This window comes from Lycorma delicatula, chromosome 6, assembly GCF_047948215.1.
Source record: "Lycorma delicatula isolate Av1 chromosome 6, ASM4794821v1, whole genome shotgun sequence".
NCBI lineage: Eukaryota > Metazoa > Arthropoda > Insecta > Hemiptera > Fulgoridae > Lycorma > Lycorma delicatula.
Window position 1 is genome coordinate 144,799,825 of NC_134460.1, and position 22,822 is coordinate 144,822,646.

Sequence of the window (22,822 nt, forward strand, 5' to 3'; positions counted from 1 at the left end):
CCCACCGGGTTGGTCTAGTGGTGAACACGTCTTCCCAAATCAGCAGATTTGGAAGTCGAGAGTTCCAGCGTTCAAGTCCAAGTAAAATCAGTTATTTTTACACGGATTTGAATACGAGATCGTGGATACCGGCGTTCTTTGGTGGTTGGGTTTCAATTAACCACACATCTCAGGAATGGTCGAACTGAGAATGTATAAGACTGCACTTCATTTACACTCATACATACCATCCTCTGAAGTATTATCTGAACGGTAGTTACCGGAGGCTAAACAGGAAAAAGAAAGAAAGCTTCGGGGCATGTAATCAACATGCGGGTGAATAGAAAACGTGGCCCAATCAATTACTCCAACGGAGATCCACGGAAGTCATCGCGAAGAAAATTTATAAGGGATGAGATCGTTGAAAATATGAGTGGTTCTTTAGGTAATAGCAGTGATTGTGATATTACGGACTCGATTACGGTCCCGCCGTCAAGGCAAATGGTGCCGGTTTTACGCACATTGCCGGTAGCTGACACGACTCCTGGGATTGATATACCTCTCTCGAGTAGATTCGATAGTCTGCCGGTGGAGGAGACTGACGGTGCTGCTTCACAAAAGGAAGAGGTTAAGTCGCCTTCGATAGTATTTCGGATATCACGAAGCTGTATGAGTTGTTGGAATCGGTGGTGAACAAGGCGGAATACACCGTGAGAATAATAAACATAAACAATTTCAGCTGCTGTCGAAGAATACTGAGAGCTACAAAAAACTAATTCGTGTTGTTCGTGAAAATAATCTGCTAGGGCGTACCTTCTCAAGGCGTGATGAGAGAGCGTTTCGGGTGGTGCATAAAAATCTTCACCATTGATCCCAGTTGCAGTTATATAGCAGGAGATTGAGAGTCAGGGGCACAAGGTTCGGAGTATCGTAAACTCTCGCCACCGAGTAACGAAGGAGCCGTTGGCAACTGTTTTTGTAAATCTGGAACCTAAGGATAATAATGAGGTGTTCCGGATAAGGTACATAGCAAATTGTTGCGTTAGGTCTTTAAACACCAAATAGAACTCGAGGGTTGGTGTAGTGTATGAGGTGTCAACAGTACCGTCATAATAAAAATAATTAAACGGCATAAGGCCGTTTTGCTGAATGAATTGTGCGGGGGAGCACAGGACCGCCGATTACTAGAAGGTAAATAGGAGCATACCAGCGATTTGTGCTTTATGCCACGAGGGTCATCCTGCAAATTATAAAGGTTGCAAGGTCTACAAGGAGATCCTTGAAAGGAAAGAGAAGAGGAGGATGAGTTATGCTCCGAAGCACGTTGCTGCGAGGTCCGAGGGTCTAAGAGGCAAATTGTACGACCTAGTACGACCTAGATTTCCTGTCTTTAGGTCAACGGGTCAGTAGTAATGCGGATAATAGTAACTATGATACTGGTAAAATTCATTGGACTCCGCATCCCAGATCCTTTGCTGAGGCAGTAGCAGGAACCGATAATAAGGATTCAATTACACCGAACAGATTTGAGAAACTTGCGAGTAATGTCGAGTTCTTGGTTTAACAAATTGGGAATCTCCTGGGTCTGCTGACGAAGGTGATTTCTAAACTTTATTGATGAGGAATTACCTGAAACTCGCTGTATGGAACATCAATGGGGTAATGAATCGCAGGGAGGAACTGGAGACGCTCATCTTCTGCGAGCTGCTAGATGTTCTTATTTCGGAAACTCATTTTACTGATAGGAACTATTTGAGAATTAGGGGCTATTCAGTATACACACCCAACCACCCTGATAGAAGGACGAATGGGGGGTACAGCGATTGTGGTAAGAAGTGAGCTACGACACAATCAGCTACCTCCGTTTAGCACCGGCCACCTCAACTGAGATCTTGGACTGGTTAGAGTCTCTGAAACTATCAGCAATCTACTATCCCTCTCGTTACGCCGTAACCACTGAGATGTTTTGTGAGTATTTTGGCACACTTGGGAGCTGGTTCAATGCGGGAGGTGTCTGGAACGCGAAGAACGTATTCTGGGGTTCTCGGCTTACGACTACTCGTGGAAGGTCCCTAAAGGTGTCTGTTGATAAAATGCGACTACATGTTATCTCTGGACTTCAATCAAACTACTGGCCTTCGAATCCAACGATTATTCCTGACTTGCTGGGTTTTTATCTCAGTTCGGGGTTTCGCCTTTTTATATTGACGTGAAGAACAACTGCGACTCCACGTCGGATCACTCGCCTGTTCTTCTGACGGTTAGTATGATGGTCGTGAGGAAAAAAGAATCACTGCTCCTTCACAACATTCGGACGGACTGGGAGTCATATAGTAGTTGGACTGAGAAGCTACCTTTCGATGTGGAGCTGATAACGTGGACATAGCTACTAGGTGCTTAACAGCTGTCATGCAGGAGGCGGCATGGCGCTCTACTCCGTTGGAGCTGGACGGAATACAATTACCCCAGGAAGTATGAATTACCCCAGGAAGTTATGACTTGATTAGAACAAAGAAAACTTTAAAAGGAGGTGGCAGCGGTTCGGGAGGCCTGAGGACCGGGCGGCCTACAGATTGAAATTAATACTGCGTGTGCACAAGAATGAATCTTCAAGGAGTATGTTGAGAGTCTATCTCCTTTGAGAAGGGACGATAATTCTTTTTGAAGGATGACGAGGGAATTCTAACGGCCGCCAATCTCTTTTCCGCCGTTGAAGACGGCTGATGGGTGGGCCTGTGACAACAGCCAAAAGGCCAAGTTGTTTGCTGAGCACTTGACGAAGGTGATTCGGCCGCATGAGCTGGCCGTATTCACAGTAGTATTGAGGAGGAACTTAGTGAGTTCTTAAATAGTCCGACTCCTTTGTGTCTCCCTTTGAGGCCCTTCTCAAAGAGAAGAGGTGAAGAGGATTGGGTGCGTACGGAAGGCTCCGGGGTTTGACTGCATTACACAAAAGATATCTTCACTTCTGTCTCCGGCTGTTTCTTACATACGGGACATCTTTAGTGCAATCATTAGGATAACTCACTACCCTTCGGAATAGAAGGTGTCACAAATAACAATGGTCTTCAACCTGGGAAGCCTTCGCAGGAGGTCTCTTCGCATAGATCTATCAGCCTGCTACCGGTTTTATCAAAGATCTTTGAGAAGCTACTCCTGCGCAGACTGTGGACAGTTTTGGAAAATGAAGGAGTGATACCAGATCATCAATTCGGCTTTAGGAGTGGTCACTCGACTGTGGAACAAGACCATAGAATTACTGGTGTTATCGTCAGGTGACTGGAAGAGAAACTGTAATGTTCGGCGGCCTTTTTGGACGACATAGAGCAGGCATTTGACAAAGTTTGGATACCAGGTCTTCATTTCAAATTAAAATCGTACCTACCACAACCATACATTTTAATTCTTCGCAGCTATCTATGTTCGCTACTCGCGCGTTAACAATCAAGAGATGTCACCGTTTTTCGATAACAACTCAGGGGTTCCGCAAGGGTTTAGTTCTAGGGCCGGTTCTGTTCTGATCTACATTTCTGACCTGCCTACTACAGCCAATGTTACGGATGTGTCATAGGCGGATGACACAGCGATCTTGGCGGTTGACAATATTCCGGCTACTACCTCGGAGAAATTGCAATCTGCATTGGATGCCATCAGCATTTGGTTGAGTACGTTGGATAAAGGTCAATCCAGCGAAGTCCAGCCATGTGACATTCACAATGAGGAGGGAAGATAACCTTGTGATTCGGTTATACGGTGTCAGGATACCTCAGTCAGTACAATACAATAACTAGGTTTTTACCTTGATCGCCATTTGACCTGGAGGGATCACATTAGTGAGAAGAGGAAGTTGCCTTAAATTAAGATTAAGATGTACTGGGTGTTGGGTAAGAGATCTCAACTTTCTTTATCCAACAAGGTTATGCTCTACAAGGCTTTCTTGAAACCAATATGGACGTACAGTTTTAAAACTGGGGAACCACCAGTAATACCAACGTGTTAAGTCATTCAGCAGTTCAGAACAAACTTCTATGGAACATAACCCACGCACCACGGTTCAAGAGGAATACCGAGATCCACGATTACATAGGCATTTCATATGTTCGAGAAAAAGTTGGAAGTCTAATTTCAAGGTATGGGTCCAGATTGGATAAGCATATTAACCATCTCACTTTGAATCTGCTAGATAACAGCGTAGACATTAGGAGACTAAAAAAGGCTTCATGTGTTTGAATTTCTTGATTACCTGTTATGATGATCCAGTTTGGCGGGTTAGTGCTCATGTTTATTGTTTCTTGGATGTTTCAGAGTTACTGTTTTGTTTACTGTTCTGTGTAAAGTTAATATTTATTTTGTTGCTTTAATTTTAATGTTGACTGGACATTCTAAGGCACAATTCAAATGTTATATTATTTATGTTATACTATTGTTTTTCGTTATGTTATGCTATTTTTTTTTGTATTATTTGAGGATTATCATTGGGTGGTCCTCTTTCACGTGATGGTTCAGTTATACGACATTCTTATAGTTTCATTGTAGAAGCTGATTGTAAGTAAATAAAAGAATTCAGCAAAAAAAAATATGTTATTTACATTTATGTAATTCAGACAAAAATAATAAATTTCTTTAAACATAATTGAGACATTGCATCATTTTTAATAAAATGTTCATTTTGTTTAATAGTACTATCCCTTATTTATCAGTATCTTGATTATTAAAATGCCTTTAATATTTTCGTTTTATGTTAAAGAAGGCCATTCCATAATCTGATTAAGGCATTTTACGATAGTGCAATAAGAATTTGACTACAATAATTTGAAATTGAAATAAAATACAGTTGTATAATAGACAAAGATTTAAAACTAATTTATGAATAGCAAATGTAAAGAATGAAATGTTCTTTCATTCAAGTACAGTGCATTTTGTAGCTGAAAATTTATTAGTAAATTGTTTACAAAGTTTTTATAACGTTATAATAATTATACAGTAATATTTCATTTAGCGTAGAATAAAATTTTCCTTCCTTATTTTTCTTTTCATAATATTTACATTTTTTTTTTTAAGTTGTAAAACAATCATAGTGACCCATGTAACCTACAGAAATCCATATTTATGAATAGGTGATAAGATTTCCTTGTTTGTCTATACTGTATTAGAAATTAACTAATTAAATAAAATGTTTTCATGGATTATAAAATATTTAATAAACCTACACACGAAGGAAGAAAGGTAGAGTTCATACTTTACTTCTTGCAGCAAACTGCGCAATTGGGACTGTGTGTACAATTCCCATTGTATATATCAAAGGAAGAAAGATACAAAGGGAAGGAAAATCAGAGTAAGATGATAATCAAAAGAAAGACTAACTCTTATCAAAAAGATTGCTATTGTTTATTTTCATGCTAAGGAACAAGTGTTTCACAACAAAATTCTTAATTCTAACAAACCAATCATGTAAATTTTATCAACAATTCCTGTTCTCTAGTAAAAGACAAGCAGATATAATGAAAAATTTCTGGTTTGAACTTAAGTTCTGGTATCTCTTATAACAAATATGAGGTACAAATTCTATACTATTCCAATTAGAAGAAATTTAATTTAAAATGATCTAATTAAATATCAAAATAATATTAATTAAAAATTAGATAACACTTAAAAATAAATCATATAAAATATGGCAAGATAAAGAAAAATTGAACTTTTATAGTGGCTTATATTTTCACAAAAGAAAATATTACTTAGTTAATAAAGAAGTCCAGAAGTTGTCTAAAACAAAATGTGGATTTTTGTTTTCGCGTTAGATCTAACATTTATTATACTCAAAAATACACACTCTTTTTATAATCAATATTATGTACACATAAAATTTATTTAATACATACAAGATTGTACATGTTTGAACTTATACAGTGTATTAACTAAAGTAAATTAGTACAAACTATTATATTTAATTTATCAATTAAACATAATCATCATTAACATGATTTTGTATTTCACATCAAATCTATTTAAAATTATTACAAGTATTCAGTTTTATAGTTATGAACTGTATTTTGAAGGATGACATCAATTTATTTGTAAATTTTATTGTTTATTATTTGTGTATAATTTTTACTTTTCTTAATCATTTTGATGTAAAAGATATTCAGACAAAGTCGTAGAGAAACTTTTGATGCAGTTAGGCAGCAGTTTAAATACATGAAAATGTTACTGTACTTTGTTAGTGTTTTTGGAAAGGAAAAGTTAAAAATTTACTTAACTTACAACTATACACGTTACTTAATTTTAATTATTTATTGTGTTGTTGAAAAAAAATTTAGGTAGATAAACAAAAATAATTAATTCATTTGTTTAATTGTACTATTTCTTCTACTGTTACACTAGTAAACACAATTTGTATCTAAGATGTTATACAAATATTCTCACCATAATTTGGGTACTAATTTCAAGTATGCTGTTGTAATAGTTACCACATAAAGTTTTACATAAATAATAAATTTGTACAAATGTTTTTAATTAATTTTGATCAACTACTGGTTACAATTAGTATAGCTTCCATATTTTTATTTTTAAACAATATTCATACATGCTTAATAAAGAAGAAATAAATATATTCATTGTATCATGTGACACACATACAAACATGTCTGTATGACGACAGCATAGTCATCCGTTATCCGTTGTTACCTACTACAGAGCTTAAATTCTTATTGTCTAGCTTCACTTGTCTGTACTGTATTGTATTTAACAGAGTTATACTGTTTTGTTGTATTTTTTGCTTTTTATTTGCTACAATATTGCTTCTACAAAAGTTCATGGGTGTTCAAATCACCCAAACAATTTTTGTTATATCTGTGATAAATTTACGCGTAAATATCAAATAAAGACTATTTCTGAATTGATAAAAACAGGCTATAAATTTTATTTTGATTGTGCAATTGGGAATCAAGATAAAATCATTTGGGCACCTCATATTATTTACATATCGTGCATAGTAAATCTAACTGAATGGTTGAAGAGGAAACGACGAGCCATGCCATTTGCTGTACCAATGGTTTGGCATGAACCTAAGGACCTCTTCAATGACTACTACTTTTGTATGATAAATATATTTGGATTTTCATTTAAAAATAGAAAGTTCATAATATAGGCAGATGTAAACTCTAAAGACAGTACCCCCATCTAATCCAACATTGCTACAAGAACGATCTGAAAACGAAGCAGATGTAGAGAATGTTGAAGAATTTCTTCCTGTATCTGATGAGCCATTTAATTCAACAACATGAACTTAATGATTTGTTTGCAATTTAAAGTTATCAAAGCAGCAAGCTGAACATCTGGGGCCAAGACTGCAACAGTGGAATCTTTTACTGGAAAAAACAAAAGTTACTATGTTTAGAACATAAAATAAAACTCTTTCAATTTATTTTACTATGAAAAATTCATTGTACATTTGTACTGATATCGATGGCCTGATGAAAGAGCTTTATTCAGCATATTCTTAAAGAATGGCTTTTTTTTACAGACTTCTAAAGTTAGCATGAGAGCAGTTTTATTGCATAATGGTAACAAACAACAATCCATTCCATTAGATCATGCAGTCGACATGAAAGAAACATATAAAACTATGGTATCAATATTAGAAGCAATAAAATATAAACAGAATATGTGGCAAGACTGCAGTGATATGAAAGTTGTTGCATTACTTCTTGGTTTACAAAATATTGTTGTTTTCTTTGTACTTGGGATTGTTGTGATACAAAAAGTCACTACCAAGTAAAGAACTGGTCATTGCGGCAGAACTTTGTGGCTGGTGGAAAAAAATGTAACGCATTTATAATTAATTGAGCTTGGTAAAATCATACTGCCGCCATTTCACATAAATCTTGGACTCATGAAAAATTTTGTAAAGGCACTACACACAAAGATGGACCGGGATTTAATGGTTTAAAAATAACTTTTTCTAAACTAAGTGATGGTAAGCTGAAGGAGGGTATATTTATCGGTCTGCAAATCAAGAAACTGCTTTAAGACAACTTTTGAGAATAAACTTAGCGAATGTGAACTAACTGCATGGAAGACATTCAAAGACGTTGTTGATGATTTTTTAGGCAACAGAAAAGATGAAAACTGTATTTTTTGGTTAATAAGCTCTTAGAAAACGTTTAGGATGTAGGATATCATTAAAAATTAATTTCCTACACTCCCAGCTAGACTTTTTCCCCGAAAATTTGGGCTCTGTCAGCTATGAGCAAGGAGAGCGTTTTCATCAGGATATTCTGACCATGGAGCATTGGTAGCAAGGAAGATAGGATCCTGGAATGACGGCCGACTATTTTCACTGTAAAAGTACATAAAATTTTATTTCATAATTAATTTCTGATATTTTTTCGTATTATTTTTTATTGTTATTACTGAATTATTATTTATCGTAAAACTCTTTTTGCAATCAAAGGTTAATAATTATTAATAAATCAATATATTTAAATTAAAAAAAAAAGTTAAAAGGTGTGAGGTGAAGTCTAATTCGAATCTAGAGCCTTCTCCTTGTAAGATAAAATAATTAAAGTACCACTTATGATATATTGTTGAAAAGCTCTCAATGAAGGCTTATTGAGTCAAAAATCCGTATCTTTTTGAATTTTGTTTTTTTTGGACACTTTTGGTTCAGTCGACTGCAATCAAAACGGGAGGTACACATGTACATGTTACAACAGTCCTAATTCCAAAATTTTAACATCCTACGGCTAATCGTTTTTGAGTTATGCTAGACACATACGTAAGCACAGACGTCACGCCGAAAATAGTCAAAATGAATAAAGGATTGGTCAAAATTGATATTTCCGTTGAAATCTAATCTAATTTTTCGGGATCACAATACCTCCTTTACTTCGTACAAGGAACTAGAAATAACCTCAAATCATACTACTATAGATGCTGAAAATTGTGACTGGTTGAAATATAACATAAACATAATTATTGACTACACAGATGTCTGAAAAGTTCGCGAAATAAATTTCTGTAGTCGATAGGTGGCGCCATTTTTCGGACAACCAAAGAACTATGTAGTACGATATCTGATGAGTGTGTGTACAAAATTTTATCACGTTTCGTCATTCCAGTCTCGAGTTATATTTGGCCGCGTACGTTGTGTTCGTGTGACCTTGTGCGAACTCGCGACATGGAACAGAGAAGCGCGATAAAATTTTGTGTTCGATTTCAAAACTTTTTCGTTGAAACTTATTCATGATACGCCAAGCATTCGGTAATGAAGCCGCATCTCATACAACAACATACACGTAGTGGAAGCGGTTTAAAGATGGTAGAGAGTCTTTGGATGACGATGGGCGAAGCGGGAGACCATCAACAGCTAGCTGTTCAAGACGAAAACGCGCCCTCCTGCTCGAACATCTTACCCTTCGGGCATAGCAGACGAGGTAAACATCAGTAAAGACGCAGAAGTACAATTCTAACAGAAAAAATGAACCGCCGAAAGGTGTGCTCTCGTTTCGTTCCACACTTCTTGACTAACGAATAAAAACAGGTGCTTCTTTCTTGCGCTTAAGACTTTGTTGAAACTGCCGATAGCGACCCGAATTTTTTGCAAACAATTGTAACTGGGGCTGAAAGCTGGTGCTTCATGTTTGATCCGCAAACGAAGGGTGGTCAATTCACTGCTTGATTGAGTCCTGGAGTACAAAGACCGGCAAAATCAGGCAGAAAAATCAAGAGTGAAAACGATATTGATTGCATTATTTGACTGTGAATTCTAAATTCTATTTAGAAGTATTGTAAGTCTGATGCATCGCATTAGTCGAATATAATAAATATTAAATAATGAAGACAATATTTAATAATGATGACATAACCTAGAATCATCTATTCTCTACTCATTCTATGATCTTCATAGTTGTTGGTAATCTGCTCAATAGTCCTATAACAACAACAAAGTTCCTCACAAATAGTGATAAGATGATATGTTATCCATCCTGGTTATGGTTTACCTTGGTGGCTATTACCTACTATTACATGGTTTCCTTTCAACATTATTTAACTTTCTTTAAACTCCTTCAGAAATTATTCTTCTTATACATCTTGTACACAATTAAAGATCTTTGGAATATCTACAACATATTTCTTTGGTCAAAAGCTCAATGACTGTTTTTTGTTTCTTATTCACATCTTAAATTATGCAATACTTTTAAAAATAAATTTTATCACCATGTAGTAACAGTTACTCTATTTTATGGTATTATGAAATCACTCTCACAAGTCAATAATGAATAAGTAATACAAAATGTTTCTTGTGTAACAGAAAAACATTTACACTAAAATAGAAAAAAAAAAATCAACAATAAAAAATCCTTACAACTTAAAATAGAGAGTTAAAAACTAAATAGAGTAAAATTATAAACAAAAGAAACTGGACAGATTAATGGTTAAATTAGATAATGGGAAAACCTATTATATTTGATGATTAAGCAGCTTGATATCAGCTAATATGTAGTAAACCATTTGATTGACTTATGTACAAGAATTGGTGATTGCAATCTACAGACAAAATTGCAACTCTAATAAACCTCAATTGAGAAGCGTCTGCTTCTTGGCTAATAGGAAAAGTTATAAATGGAACTGTGGCAGCATCTGACACATTTTCCAACATAATTTCAGTATATATTTAAGAAAATGGAATAAATGATAAAAAATGGAAAAATAGAAGTAAGATGATCAAACTACAAAAGAATTACCTCTGATTGAAACATGTAGTAGCACCAGTATCACTAGCTAAAATAGTTAGGTACAATATGCTTAACTTAATACTAATATCAACTGTTACAGAAAAAATAAAACTTTTGTTAAGTTTATAGATAATATTTGTACTTCATAATATTCATATAAACACGTAAAGGAATTAACAATAAATATAAATAAAGAACTATTTTGAATATTTCATTTTTTTTGCAGATGGTGATTTTGTTTTACAATCAGCTGGTCTGACTTCTGGAGGTTTGTTATTCCATGAACATGCTGGGTTTTCATCGTCAGAACTTTCTTCCATTTCTGGTGCACAAGGCAAAAAAAATAATTGTTTTTTATTCTCACAATCTTCATCAGAACTGCACACCGCTTCTGGACTAACAGTCATTACATCTATCTATAAAAAAAAAAATAATAATTTTTTTAAAATTAAATTTATTATTCTTTTAGAGATCTCATTTATATGTAACTTATTTTAAAGGTTTGGAGGCTTAATCAAAAATCTAAGTTGTTTTAATTAAACATTCTGCTTACCTCTATGTTTTGGTAGCACAAAGATAAATTCACTATCAAAAAACCAACATATCACATTTCTCAGATTCAGTTAAAATTTTTAATCTGTTGAATTTTTTGTTGATAAAAAACTGAATATAAATTAGCAACAAAATATTTTTAACAACTTACTTCAAAACTTTTGTCAAAATAACTGGTTTAGTTTGTCATTGCAAGTCTATATTTAAAAAATTAAACAATACCTCTTCTTTTTGGCCATGTTCATTAACAATAATTAACAATTCATTTTTGTAACAAATAAATGATGGTTAAATACAAATTCATTTAATAAGTTAAGTACAGATAACTCTGTATCACTAAATTTTCTATTTTTATTTATTTATTTTTTTTAATGTGGATCTTCAACAGACTTTGTAGTTTGATTAAGTTTTCACTTGTGTAATTTATTACATTTCCTGAAGTATAATAAAAGACATTACACTCATTATCTTAATCTGACCCTAACTGAATTTATTTAAAATAAAAAAAAATTGCTAATATAAATTCAGTTTCTTACATGACATCTTTTTAACAACATATGAGTACCACAAATAACAAGAAATTGTATTATGGGAAGTGCAAAAATGGTTGTAGATTTCAAAACATGAGCCACTTCCAAAAATGGACATAGCTACTTTTAAAAATAATAAGCATACCATGCCAGGCTTACTAGGCATAATGAGGAGTGAAGTGGTCTTCTGTTGTATAGATGACTAAGTATACAATTGCATATTTCAATACATAGTATCCTAATGTACATTGCATTTTAACTCCACTGGAATCCAGGAAATATTTAACCTAAGCATGTTCATATTCAATTTGTTTCCTTAGTATATAGTAAACATCATTACTCTCATAGAAAGTTAATGTACTAATGCCTCTTGTGCCTAAGGTGTGCTTTACTTGAACCATAGCCATAGGAAAAACTAAAATAAATAGTATAGAGCTACAGATTAATGTACCCCCCTTAATTTAATGAGAAAGGGATTACTGTACCATATGAAATCTGATGATTCTATAGCCAAAAATAATAAATAAAAGTTCATGTAAACATAGACCTTCGTTAGCGAGTTTCGGCTCACACTCTGTTTCTGTTTAGCCTTCGTAACCAGCGTAAGGTATTATGTCAGAGGATGAATGGGGGTGATATCTACGAATGTAAATGAAGTGTAGTCTCGTACAGTCTCAGGTCGACCATCCTTGAGATATGAGGTTAATTGAAACCCAAGCACCAATGAACACCGGTATCAACGATCTAGTATTCAAATCTGTATAAAAATAACTGCTTTTACTAGGATTTGAACCTTAGAAGTTTGGGCTTTGAAAATCGGCAGATCTGCGACTTCAGTTCACCACAAGACCAACCCGGTGGATTTCAATCTCCATGAGACTGGTACATGTCATTTCCCACGCACTATTTCGTATAATGTGTGGTGTGGTTTTCTTGGTGATAATCTCATAGGCCCTTTTTTTCTTACCACCAAGGCTCAATGGAGAGTGGTACTTGCATTGTCAACAAATCTGATTGAATTCTTGGAAAATATTCCACATGCAGATAAGAGTGCAAATGTGGTTTTTCAATGTTGGGCGCACCTGCTCACTATTTCCGTGATGTGATGAATCACTTAATAGAAGCTGGAGCAACTATTAGAAATAATAATGGTGCTATTAGATGTGCACGGATTTGCCGAATTTAGCATGGATTTGCCGAGCTGAATTATGCACGAACAGAATAGTGACCACATTGCCCAACTGCTTTGAAGAAATGTTTTCAGCTTTATCAAATTACCACTTTGATATTTAATAATTTTTTGAATAAAAAATCAAAAAGTATGTGATTTTTATTATTTTTTTAAAATTATTTTTTATTCATTTTTTTTCTGTTATTGATAAGTTTTCTATTAGTTTTCATAAACATTTTGTGGCTCAAACATTGATGAAAATTGTTCTACTTAAAATCATATCACTTTTACAATTTAGTTTGTGTGTTTTGTTTGTGATTAAAGTTGAAGTTATCAAATTTGTGTTTAATTTTAATAAAGGTTATTTACTTCAATTTTCTCATAATTAAATTCTCTACAGAGTTAATTAGACTTTTTTATTTGTTTACTGTTAAATTAACAAAGTTATTTTATTCGAAACCTAAAAGAGTGTATTTTCAGACAAAGCGTTTTCATTTTACCCCGTTTTTCTTAAAAGCTAAGTGAGGTAGAAGTTTGAGACCATTTTATTCAATTTCTTAGATTAAAAGCACCAATCGGAAAGCACTAAATTTATCTCGATTTTTACCTCAAGAATTATAGTACGGTTTAAATTCACAAAGGGAGCTGAAAGTAGAGTTACAAGTTTCGTGAGCCGAAATTCGCTAACTAACCGTTTTATAACCTATGTTTATATGAATGTTTTTCTTATTTTTGTCTATAGAATCATCTCACCAGAAACTGCCATACAGTTTGGAATCACCTGGTACGCGCGCGCGCGCGCGCGCGTGTGTGTATAAAATTTTTTTTTTGTTGTACATTTTTCAAAATTTGCAATCTAAATGAATAATCAGATTCATTAAAGAAAGGGGTATATTAATCTGTAGCTCTATACTATTTATTCTATTTATTCTAGTTTTTCATATAGCTATGGTTCAAGTAAAACAATTTAGGCACAAGAGACATTAGTCACATTAGCTTTCTCTGAAAGTAATGATGTTCACTATATACTCAGGAAACAAAATGGTTTTGCTTAGGTTAAGTAGCTCCTGCATTCCAGTGGGCTTATATTTAAAAAAATGAATTTTTAGCACAATAATTGTTTTTGTTCCAATTTAATGACTAAATAAATAAAAATATTGTCACCTTATCATGCTTATCAGATGATCATTGATAACCTCTTACCATTGTTGCAAAAATGAAGCTTACTTCGTTGTTGTGTAATACTCCATTGAGTGTTTCATTATTACACTGTTACTTTCTTATGAGAATGTATTGTGATCGGATGGCTAATTGATTTTGTCTTTCTTTAATGCATTTGTAAGTCACTTTTGTTATCTAACATTGGTAACAACATGTTACTTAGTGAACAGGAGAGGGTCAACTTTTAATGATGAGGGGTTTTTGTGTTAGAATTAGGTCATATAATAACGTTTGTGAATCGTTCAATGCAGCATTTAATAAATGTAACCTTACTTCAAAAGATACAGTGTCAAAAAACCATCAAATGATTTGAAGAAACAGGGAGCACTAATAATAGGGGCAAAACCAGGGAGGCCTAAATCTGCATCAAATAATAACAAATCATTACAGATTATGCAAGAATTTATTTAGAATTCTCATTCCTTGACTAACAGTAGCACAAAGAACATAACATTAGCCAAAGTTCAGCAATTCAAACATTAAAAACCCTTCAAAATTCGTCTGCTGCAAGACCTTAATGAAGATGACTATGATTGTAGACTTGAGTTCTATAAAATTATGATGAACAATTTTTGTGCAGTTCTTAATTTATTATAAAATATAATTTTTAGTGATGAGGCTACATTTTTTTTCACCATAATTATCAATACTGGACTGATATTAATCCACACTGGTGTTGTGAGGCACATACACAGTATCCAGCCAAAATAAATGTACGGAAAGGTATTGTTAGTGGATGATTGATAGAGCCTATACTTATTCATAAAAATTTAAATGCAGAAAAATGTGAGGCTTTGCTTCTCAGCTGAATCATTCCAAACATTCAAAATGTTGTTGACCCCAACTTTCAGCACATTTGGTTTGAACAGATGATGCCTCACTTCATTTCGATTTTTATGATGTGAAATTTTAACTGTACCTTTCCTGGAAGATGGATTGGTTGAAGGGGTCAAATAGATTGACTAACGAAGTCACCTGACTTGTCTCACCATTGGATTAATTTCTATGGGGCCACTTAAAAAGTATTGTTTACGATAATAAGCCCCAAGATGTCGATGATTTACAAAACAGGGAATCAGCACAAAATATCATTAGGGAATTAACGAATAATGCAATATCATCCTTTTACAACCGACTGGCATACTGTCAAACAACAGAAGGAAGAAGTTTCGAACACTTGTAAAAATGAAATGTAATAAATAAGCGAACATTATGCTTAATAGATAAATTTTTTTAAAAATAAATTTGTTTTATAATATCTATTTTATCAAATTTTTATAAATTTATTTATTTGTGATAACAGTTTCTTAAATTAGCAATGTAATTTTGTTTTTAAATCCACACTTTATTCTGCCACCATTTTGGGTAAAGACATCATACCAACTTTTTATTTATACCATTTTCCTTGCCTTAGAGACCATTAAAATGATGTATCACGCAAAGGATGCTACTACCATGTAAAATATTTGAGTTACAACTCCTGTGCCACCCCAATTTCCCTTCAAAAGGTAAAGTCTTCTATCTATTTTAATTTTACTTTCAGCACCAATACCTATTTTTTCTAAATATTTTTTATTACATACCAAAGTACATGAAGAAATACAAAAGAATTTAAAATACTGACAACGTTAAAAATATACATTTATGTACGTTCGCATACATAAGATAAAGCTTCATTTCTGGTTTTTCCAATTATCCAGCATGTGCACAATCATAATTACTTGCAAAATTAATCATCTAAATTTGAACATTTTTATCCTTTACAGTTGTATAAATTGTTAAATTATGTATTAAGTTCTACTTTGAAAATTATTTTCTAACAATATTTTTAAAATAATGTTCAAATTACAAAAAGAGACCAAGTGTTTTTGCCATTATACCAAGAGAATTTTTTTGGGGGATGAATGTGTGCACACATTCACCTCCCAAAAAAATTTTAACCTCTTCTTTTAACCTATTAATTAATAAAAAGAAACATAGATGCAATCTGCAATATTTTTTAAGCAAAAATAGAAATTAACTAAAAAAAAAACAAAAATCACCAATTTAAAAAAGTATTAAATTCCTATTACTAATTAAAAAAAAAAACATTTGCTTTATGATTAGTAGACTAATAATATATTGATGACAAATTTGTGAGGGAGAAGCACGGCCTAGATTTCATGGTCTTTTCAGAACCAGTATTTTTTCTTCAATCTATAATTCTATGTTTCATCCATAATTTACTATTACTATTTCTATTAAATGATATGATTGTTGATAATTAAAAATTTTTACTGGTTTATTGTACTATATGCTGATTACTAGATTCCATTTTTACATATAATAGCAAGAATCAAACAGTTGCAGACATTAAGATAACAGCAGTCTTGAGTAAAAAAAACATTCTCAAAAATAGCTTAACAAAAAGAATGTAACATCAATAATATAATTATTTGGTAATGCTTTCCATTACCCTTGTTATGCTTATTAGGAAAACCTAGGAGTTAAATTATTTCCAATCGCTTCTCTCTCTGATCCAAATATGTTGTATATCAACATAGCAAATCAAAAATAAAAAGATTATATGTACAACTAAAAGTAACTTCTTTAGTTATACACTTGATGGACTGGCTGTATATACCTCAATAAAAGTGACTGACTGGTGCCTCATTACAGCTAATGTGATTTTTTTTTTTGTATTAGAACAATGCATCTATTCAGTCAAGGAAACCTCACCTGTTCCATAAATAAGATAATTTCACCATACATCCAACAAATAATTCCTGTTTATGATATATCATAATATTTAAACGTAATTAATGCATGCTGAAATCTTAAAAACAGAACCTACTTCTTCCTTATCATACATGAGATTTATGGTCTGGTTTCAGGCAGCTAAGTCAACTGCAGCTGGTGTTAAGTTTTCAAGAAGAATGAAGATCTAGGGTAGACAACCTAGTTCATTGAAGTACTGCTGCTAAGCTACATTGATAAAAAAAAGTACTTATAACGATTTATAACTATGTAAACAATTCAAAACAATTTAAAAAATCTAAACAATTTAAAACAAGTTTTAAAACATAGAAAACAAGCAGATAAATTAAAACAAAAAAACCTTTGTGAAATATCAAATACTATTAATCCAGTACTAACATTTATTTTATTATGATTATGCATTAACTGATATAGACTAAACACAGTTGCAAAATGTAAGTTTATAAATGAAATGAAAAAAATGAAAATGTCAAATTAGATTTCTGTTTACATTTGTATAAGTTTATATATGTATTTTTACAAAAGATGTATGAAGTAGTGAGTGCCTTTTGCAGTGATGCACTTTCATGCTTGAGTGTCATCAAGCATATATGTTTCATCATATTGAGCGTCACCTGATGCAAAATATTGTTGTCAGTGTCATTCTTACTGATGTTCAGATTCAGTTCATTGATAATGTGGAGATTTGATTCATAAACTTTATCCTTTAAGTAGCCCCAAAGGAAAAAAATCACAACTGGAAAAATCTGGGAATCACCTTCCTCTGCTGACATTTTGTACTTTAAAAACCACATGAACACACATTAGTGAATCATTTGATGTATATCACATAGCTTTATCTTGCTGAATAAAATCGCACTCTTTTTCACAATCTGTTAACCAAACATTCGGTACACTTCTGTATTGGCAGTCTGATCAAAAAATATTGGCCCATGTACGCAATTACTAAAAACAACACATCATATGCAGATTTTCTCATCGTGAAGTGGAAATTCAAAACAATCTGGTGAAGATTTTCAGTCATGCAATACCTGGTGTTGTGAAAATTAAATATCCAGATACATGAAACTGTGTCTCATTTGATATAAAATGAAGCATCAGATTTATCTGTTCATTGATAATATTTTTGAGAAACCAGTCATAATAAAGACGTTTTAGTTTTCAAATTTAAATTATGAAGAATCTTAAGATAAAATGTGTATTTGTTACTGCTTTGTTGTGATAATTTGCATATAGATTTTTTAAAATGGGCAAAACTGTGAAAATCAGCTTTTCTATGGATTGTGGAGACTCAGAAGGTCACATATTTTATATTGTGTTTGAAACTGACCCTGTTGTATGTGATTTTTTAATCATATCTTGTATACTACTTCTTTGCTGGGAAACTGGCATTCAGAAACTTTTCTGTGAGTTATTGATACCTTTCTTGAAAAAATCCAGAATGCATAAGTTTCTGTTATGGCAACCCTTTCCTCAATCAAATGATCGAGCAGTTACGTTTTTAAAAAACATAACTGCAAAGAATGAAACTAAATTGTGCACTGTAGCATGAGCAGTTTACAACTGACAACAATAGATGAGATTAGTGATATACACATTCAATAGTGAAGCTAGAAGTAGAAGTGTTAAAGTTGACACTCAAATAACTGCAATTTGAGCTAGCTGTGTTTGGTTTTAAGTTATTCACCCAAAACTACTGAATTTCTAATAATGCAAATTATGTATGAAATGCAATATTTACCTCAAAATCTTCTTCTATTTCTTTATGAACAGATTCAATAGTTTTATCTTCATCACTAATATCAAATTCTGATTCTCTTTCTTCATATTCGACGTTTTCTTCTAATTCAATAAAATCTGGCGAAAAAGCAGACCATTTTTCAACATGATTTTGTGCCCAAATTGAAACAACTCCATTTGCTATTGATACAATAATAGGCCTTGAGGGATGCCACTACATAAATTCAAAATGAAAATATTTTTTTTTTAAATTCAAATAAAACTTTACTTATAAAAATTAAAGAAATTATTCATACTATTTGTTATGAATTATAATTTTATTATTGATATTAAAAAAATATCGGTTTTACCAGGACTTTACAAATCCTAACAGAATAGTACATAATGATAGTATATTGTAATATATTATGTGCCTATGTAGGTTTTAAATGAAACATTAGATTTTTTTTAAATTCTTCTACAATTTAAAGGTTAATGTTATAATGGGCATATTGGCAAATCTGTCTATTTATAATGACAAGGATTTTGATTTTGCCAAATTGTTTCTAGCGATTGGCTTTATACTAGGATTATTCATACACTGCAGTCTTTGTTGACCAGTGATGTTCAGTATTCACAGATGTTCTTTTAGGAGAGTAGAAAATAGTACAAAAAGTCTATTGTCTTTGGAACACGTTAAGTAATGTCCATAAGAGAAGCAATCTTCCTGTTTGTCAATTCTCACCATCTTGAGAGTCTATCTCTGGGACTGTTGATAGTCATGGCAAAACTCAGCTTTAGAGAAAACTGTCTCTTGAACTCAAAAAGATATTCTGATTGTGTAAGGGGTAAACACCAACTCCCATTGGCAATAATCCTGTAACCTTGATCAATGTAATGTCGATCATATCTTTGTGGAGGACTTTTACTTACAATCTGGTGCCACTGCAGAGTTTTGGTGAATTAAGGTTTCAACATAGTATTATAGGAGCTCCTACTTTGAGAAGAAATCTGTGTTCTAAAATACCAAAAGGACTTCAGGTGTTCAAAAAATCAATGGGATACCAGATTGTCTCACCATTCTCAACCATTGTCTTCTTATTCCATGAAAGGAATCAACAAGTGTCTTATAAATTGCATTAGCCATGCTGTTTTTTACCATTAGAATGGCCAACTATGGAGAAAGTGGACCGGCATAGTCTCCAAGAGTACAATCATTAATCATTATGTATTGTTGAGATTTAGAATTTTCTACAAAATTTTGTTCCTGCATCTTTGCAAAAAAATTCATAAATACGTTATTTAGCTTCATATAGTTTCATGAAAAGATTCTCCCTTCTTTACAAACCCGCAAGTAGGATTTTTGAAAAATGGTGAAATACATGTAATTTTAGCTTTGATTCCTCCTTTAGCTTTGATTAACTCCTTTGATTCCTGAGAAATATAATTTTCATGAAAAGCTTGGCCCTCCTTTGCCGCAACCGAAACTGAACTTTTCAAAGAAGGTGAAATATGTGTCAATTTGTTTTTCAAGAAAAGTCTAAACATAAATTTTCATAATACCTTCAGAACCTGAGATGTATTTTTTTCATAAAAAACTTTGCCTTCCCTTTTTTTATAAAATCCTTCCTTAGTGGATGCCTATGTTATAAAATCAATGTACCCTCTGTAAAATTCTACTAAGAGATTAAGCAGTTTGAGGTGTGGTTGATTAATCAGTGAATCAGGACTTTTTTTTTAGCTGAATTAATTTTTTATTTTGTTTATACAAAGAAGGGTTTATGAAACTGGGGAATAACTGCAGCCTTTTACTTGTATTTATATTTTTTTTTGCAATAAAAATTTATGAACTTGTTATGTTTATTGCTTTGTATTACTGTCTTTATAAACGCACCTATTATATATGACTACTTGTAAATTAATATTAGAAAAGAAAATTTAGTACATACAGCAACATCATTTAAGATATTTCCTTTGCTACCCTGTAAAATTTTCACCAAATTTCCCATATTCTTTCCCCAAATATACAATTCATGCTGTTTAGTAGAACCTGCACATACATATTCTCCATCTCCAGAAAAGCAGCATTTTTTCCATGCACCTCTGAAACAAAATTCATTAATAATTTCTATTGTAACAGAGAAGTTGAGAACTAAAGGGATGCATTTTAGGTACTTTTGAGATATTAAAACTCAAAGATAAGATCTTATTGCAAAATACTGTAATGCCATATTGGCATTTACATTTAATCATTAAATTCATTAAAATTTTCTTTTTTCATAAACATTAATTTCAAGGAATTATTCTGATCATGTAGAAAATAATAAGAAAACAGAATGATTATTTCTTCACTTGCATAACTTTGACTGGTAAAAAAGTGAAGTACAGAAACACAATATACTTTTTTGAGAATAATAAAGTTATTACTGAAAAAAAGGATACAAAAAAAGAAGAAAATAATTCTTGTAATAAAAAAATATTAAAAAATCAACAACAATACATATTTTTTACTCAACATCTGATTCCAGTATTGTGCCTAATTCTTCTGGTAGTTCATTTTTATTTTTTACTTTTTGCAGTAGCAGTGGTATGTTTTTACATTTTATAAAATTCATGGTGTATTAACCACTACATGATGATACAAACTGAAGAAGCTGCTAGATTATTGTACTTAGATGATATGACGTTTGGAAGTTCAGTGTTTAATGGAATTAAATAGTTTAATGTTGTTGCAGATAGACACATTTAATTTTTTTTTAAATCAGCACAATGACAAGGAAAATTTTGAAAAATTTCAGATATTTAGTGTCTTTTTTTGTAAAACAGTTTATATGGATATTTCTGATTTCCTTATCCAAATGAATCCATTGGATACCTCTAATGCTTTTTATGTCTTTCACAAACTGACAAAAAATCTTTTGAATCCTTATGCTTTTCAACAAACTTTTAACTTGCTTGATGTTATCCAATCATTGGAAACAAAGATATTTGAATTTTTTCTTCAATTTTTCAATCAAACGAAAATCTTTTCACTCATTATATGAGTGGCCTATTAGAAGAAGTAGTGATTCACTGTTTTTATTTTAGAGTTCATGACAATTTAACTCCAGAACTTTATTATTTTATTGTTCTTATTCTGGCCATCTGCATTATCATAAAACACAGCATATAATAATCATCAGGAATAAAATTATTATCTTCATCACTGTCATCTATTATGCCTGAAAAATAACAGAAAATTATTAGTATATTATTTTTTTAAAAAATGAATGGTTATCACCAAGTTAGATGATTGCAAAGAATTCTGGTTTTAAGGAATATAAGGAATATATTGCGTAATATTTGGGATTTAAGAATGCTATTCAAAATAATGTGTCACTAAAATGACAGTGTATTTGGTGGAAGCTAAAGAAAACTCTGCTCTTGATAAAAATACTTTCAAATTAGCAAGCAATAAAATAATTAGCAATCAAATACAGTCAACATATCAGAGCCTGGATGTATGCACTGGTAACCCATTCTAAAAAACGTTAAAAAATAATGTTTATGGAATAGATTTATGAAGAGGTGTTTCCATCATTATGAGAAACAATTATGAAAGAAAACAAGACACTTCATAATCAACTAATTATTGCCAACAAATGTCTCATCAAATCTGGACATTACATAGTTGTATGTGAAGATCCATTAAAGGTCTACCAAGATGCTCTTTTATTATCACAAGGTTTAGTTGATACTGAATAAGATGTTATTGCAAAGCCTCAACGTAGTGAGCTGTTGCATGTATTGATGCTACATGAAATCAATGATCAAGGTGAAGTGGGTTTTACTCAGTGCCAATGGCGATCTTTACCAAATGTACTAAAATGACTTCAAGATCATAATCCAGAAGCAAAAGAATTGTATCATAATGATTATGTGACAAATGGTACGTATTAATGTATCAAGTTGTATAAAATATATACTAAGGGAGTATATAGGGAAAGTTCACTTCAGAGGATAAATTCAACATTACAAAATTAGTGGAGATATGAATGCTGATAATTTAGTTGGAATAGTTCAAAGAATTGTAAGAGAAAATTGAGATTGTATTTACATTTTCAACGCAAAGATAATAATACATCTTGTAAGAACAAAATAAATATTTTTTTTCTTGA

General features: G+C 32.3%; 1 protein-coding gene across 1 annotated transcript in view; it reads right to left on the bottom strand.

Moving 5' to 3' along the window:
- Window positions 1-8,217: 8,217 nt before the first annotated feature.
- LOC142326953 (retinoblastoma-binding protein 5 homolog) overlaps window positions 8,218-22,822 on the bottom strand; it is a 45,127-nt gene continuing 30,522 nt past the window's right edge. Inside the window, exons 8-12 of the mRNA XM_075369684.1 lie at window positions 20,615-20,768; window positions 18,688-18,900; window positions 10,960-11,131; window positions 10,725-10,806; window positions 8,218-8,317 (exon numbers count right to left, since the gene is read on the bottom strand). Of these exons, the coding sequence (XP_075225799.1) occupies window positions 8,218-8,317; window positions 10,725-10,806; window positions 10,960-11,131; window positions 18,688-18,900; window positions 20,615-20,768 (721 nt within the window). The remainder of the gene's footprint in view (window positions 8,318-10,724; window positions 10,807-10,959; window positions 11,132-18,687; window positions 18,901-20,614; window positions 20,769-22,822) is intronic.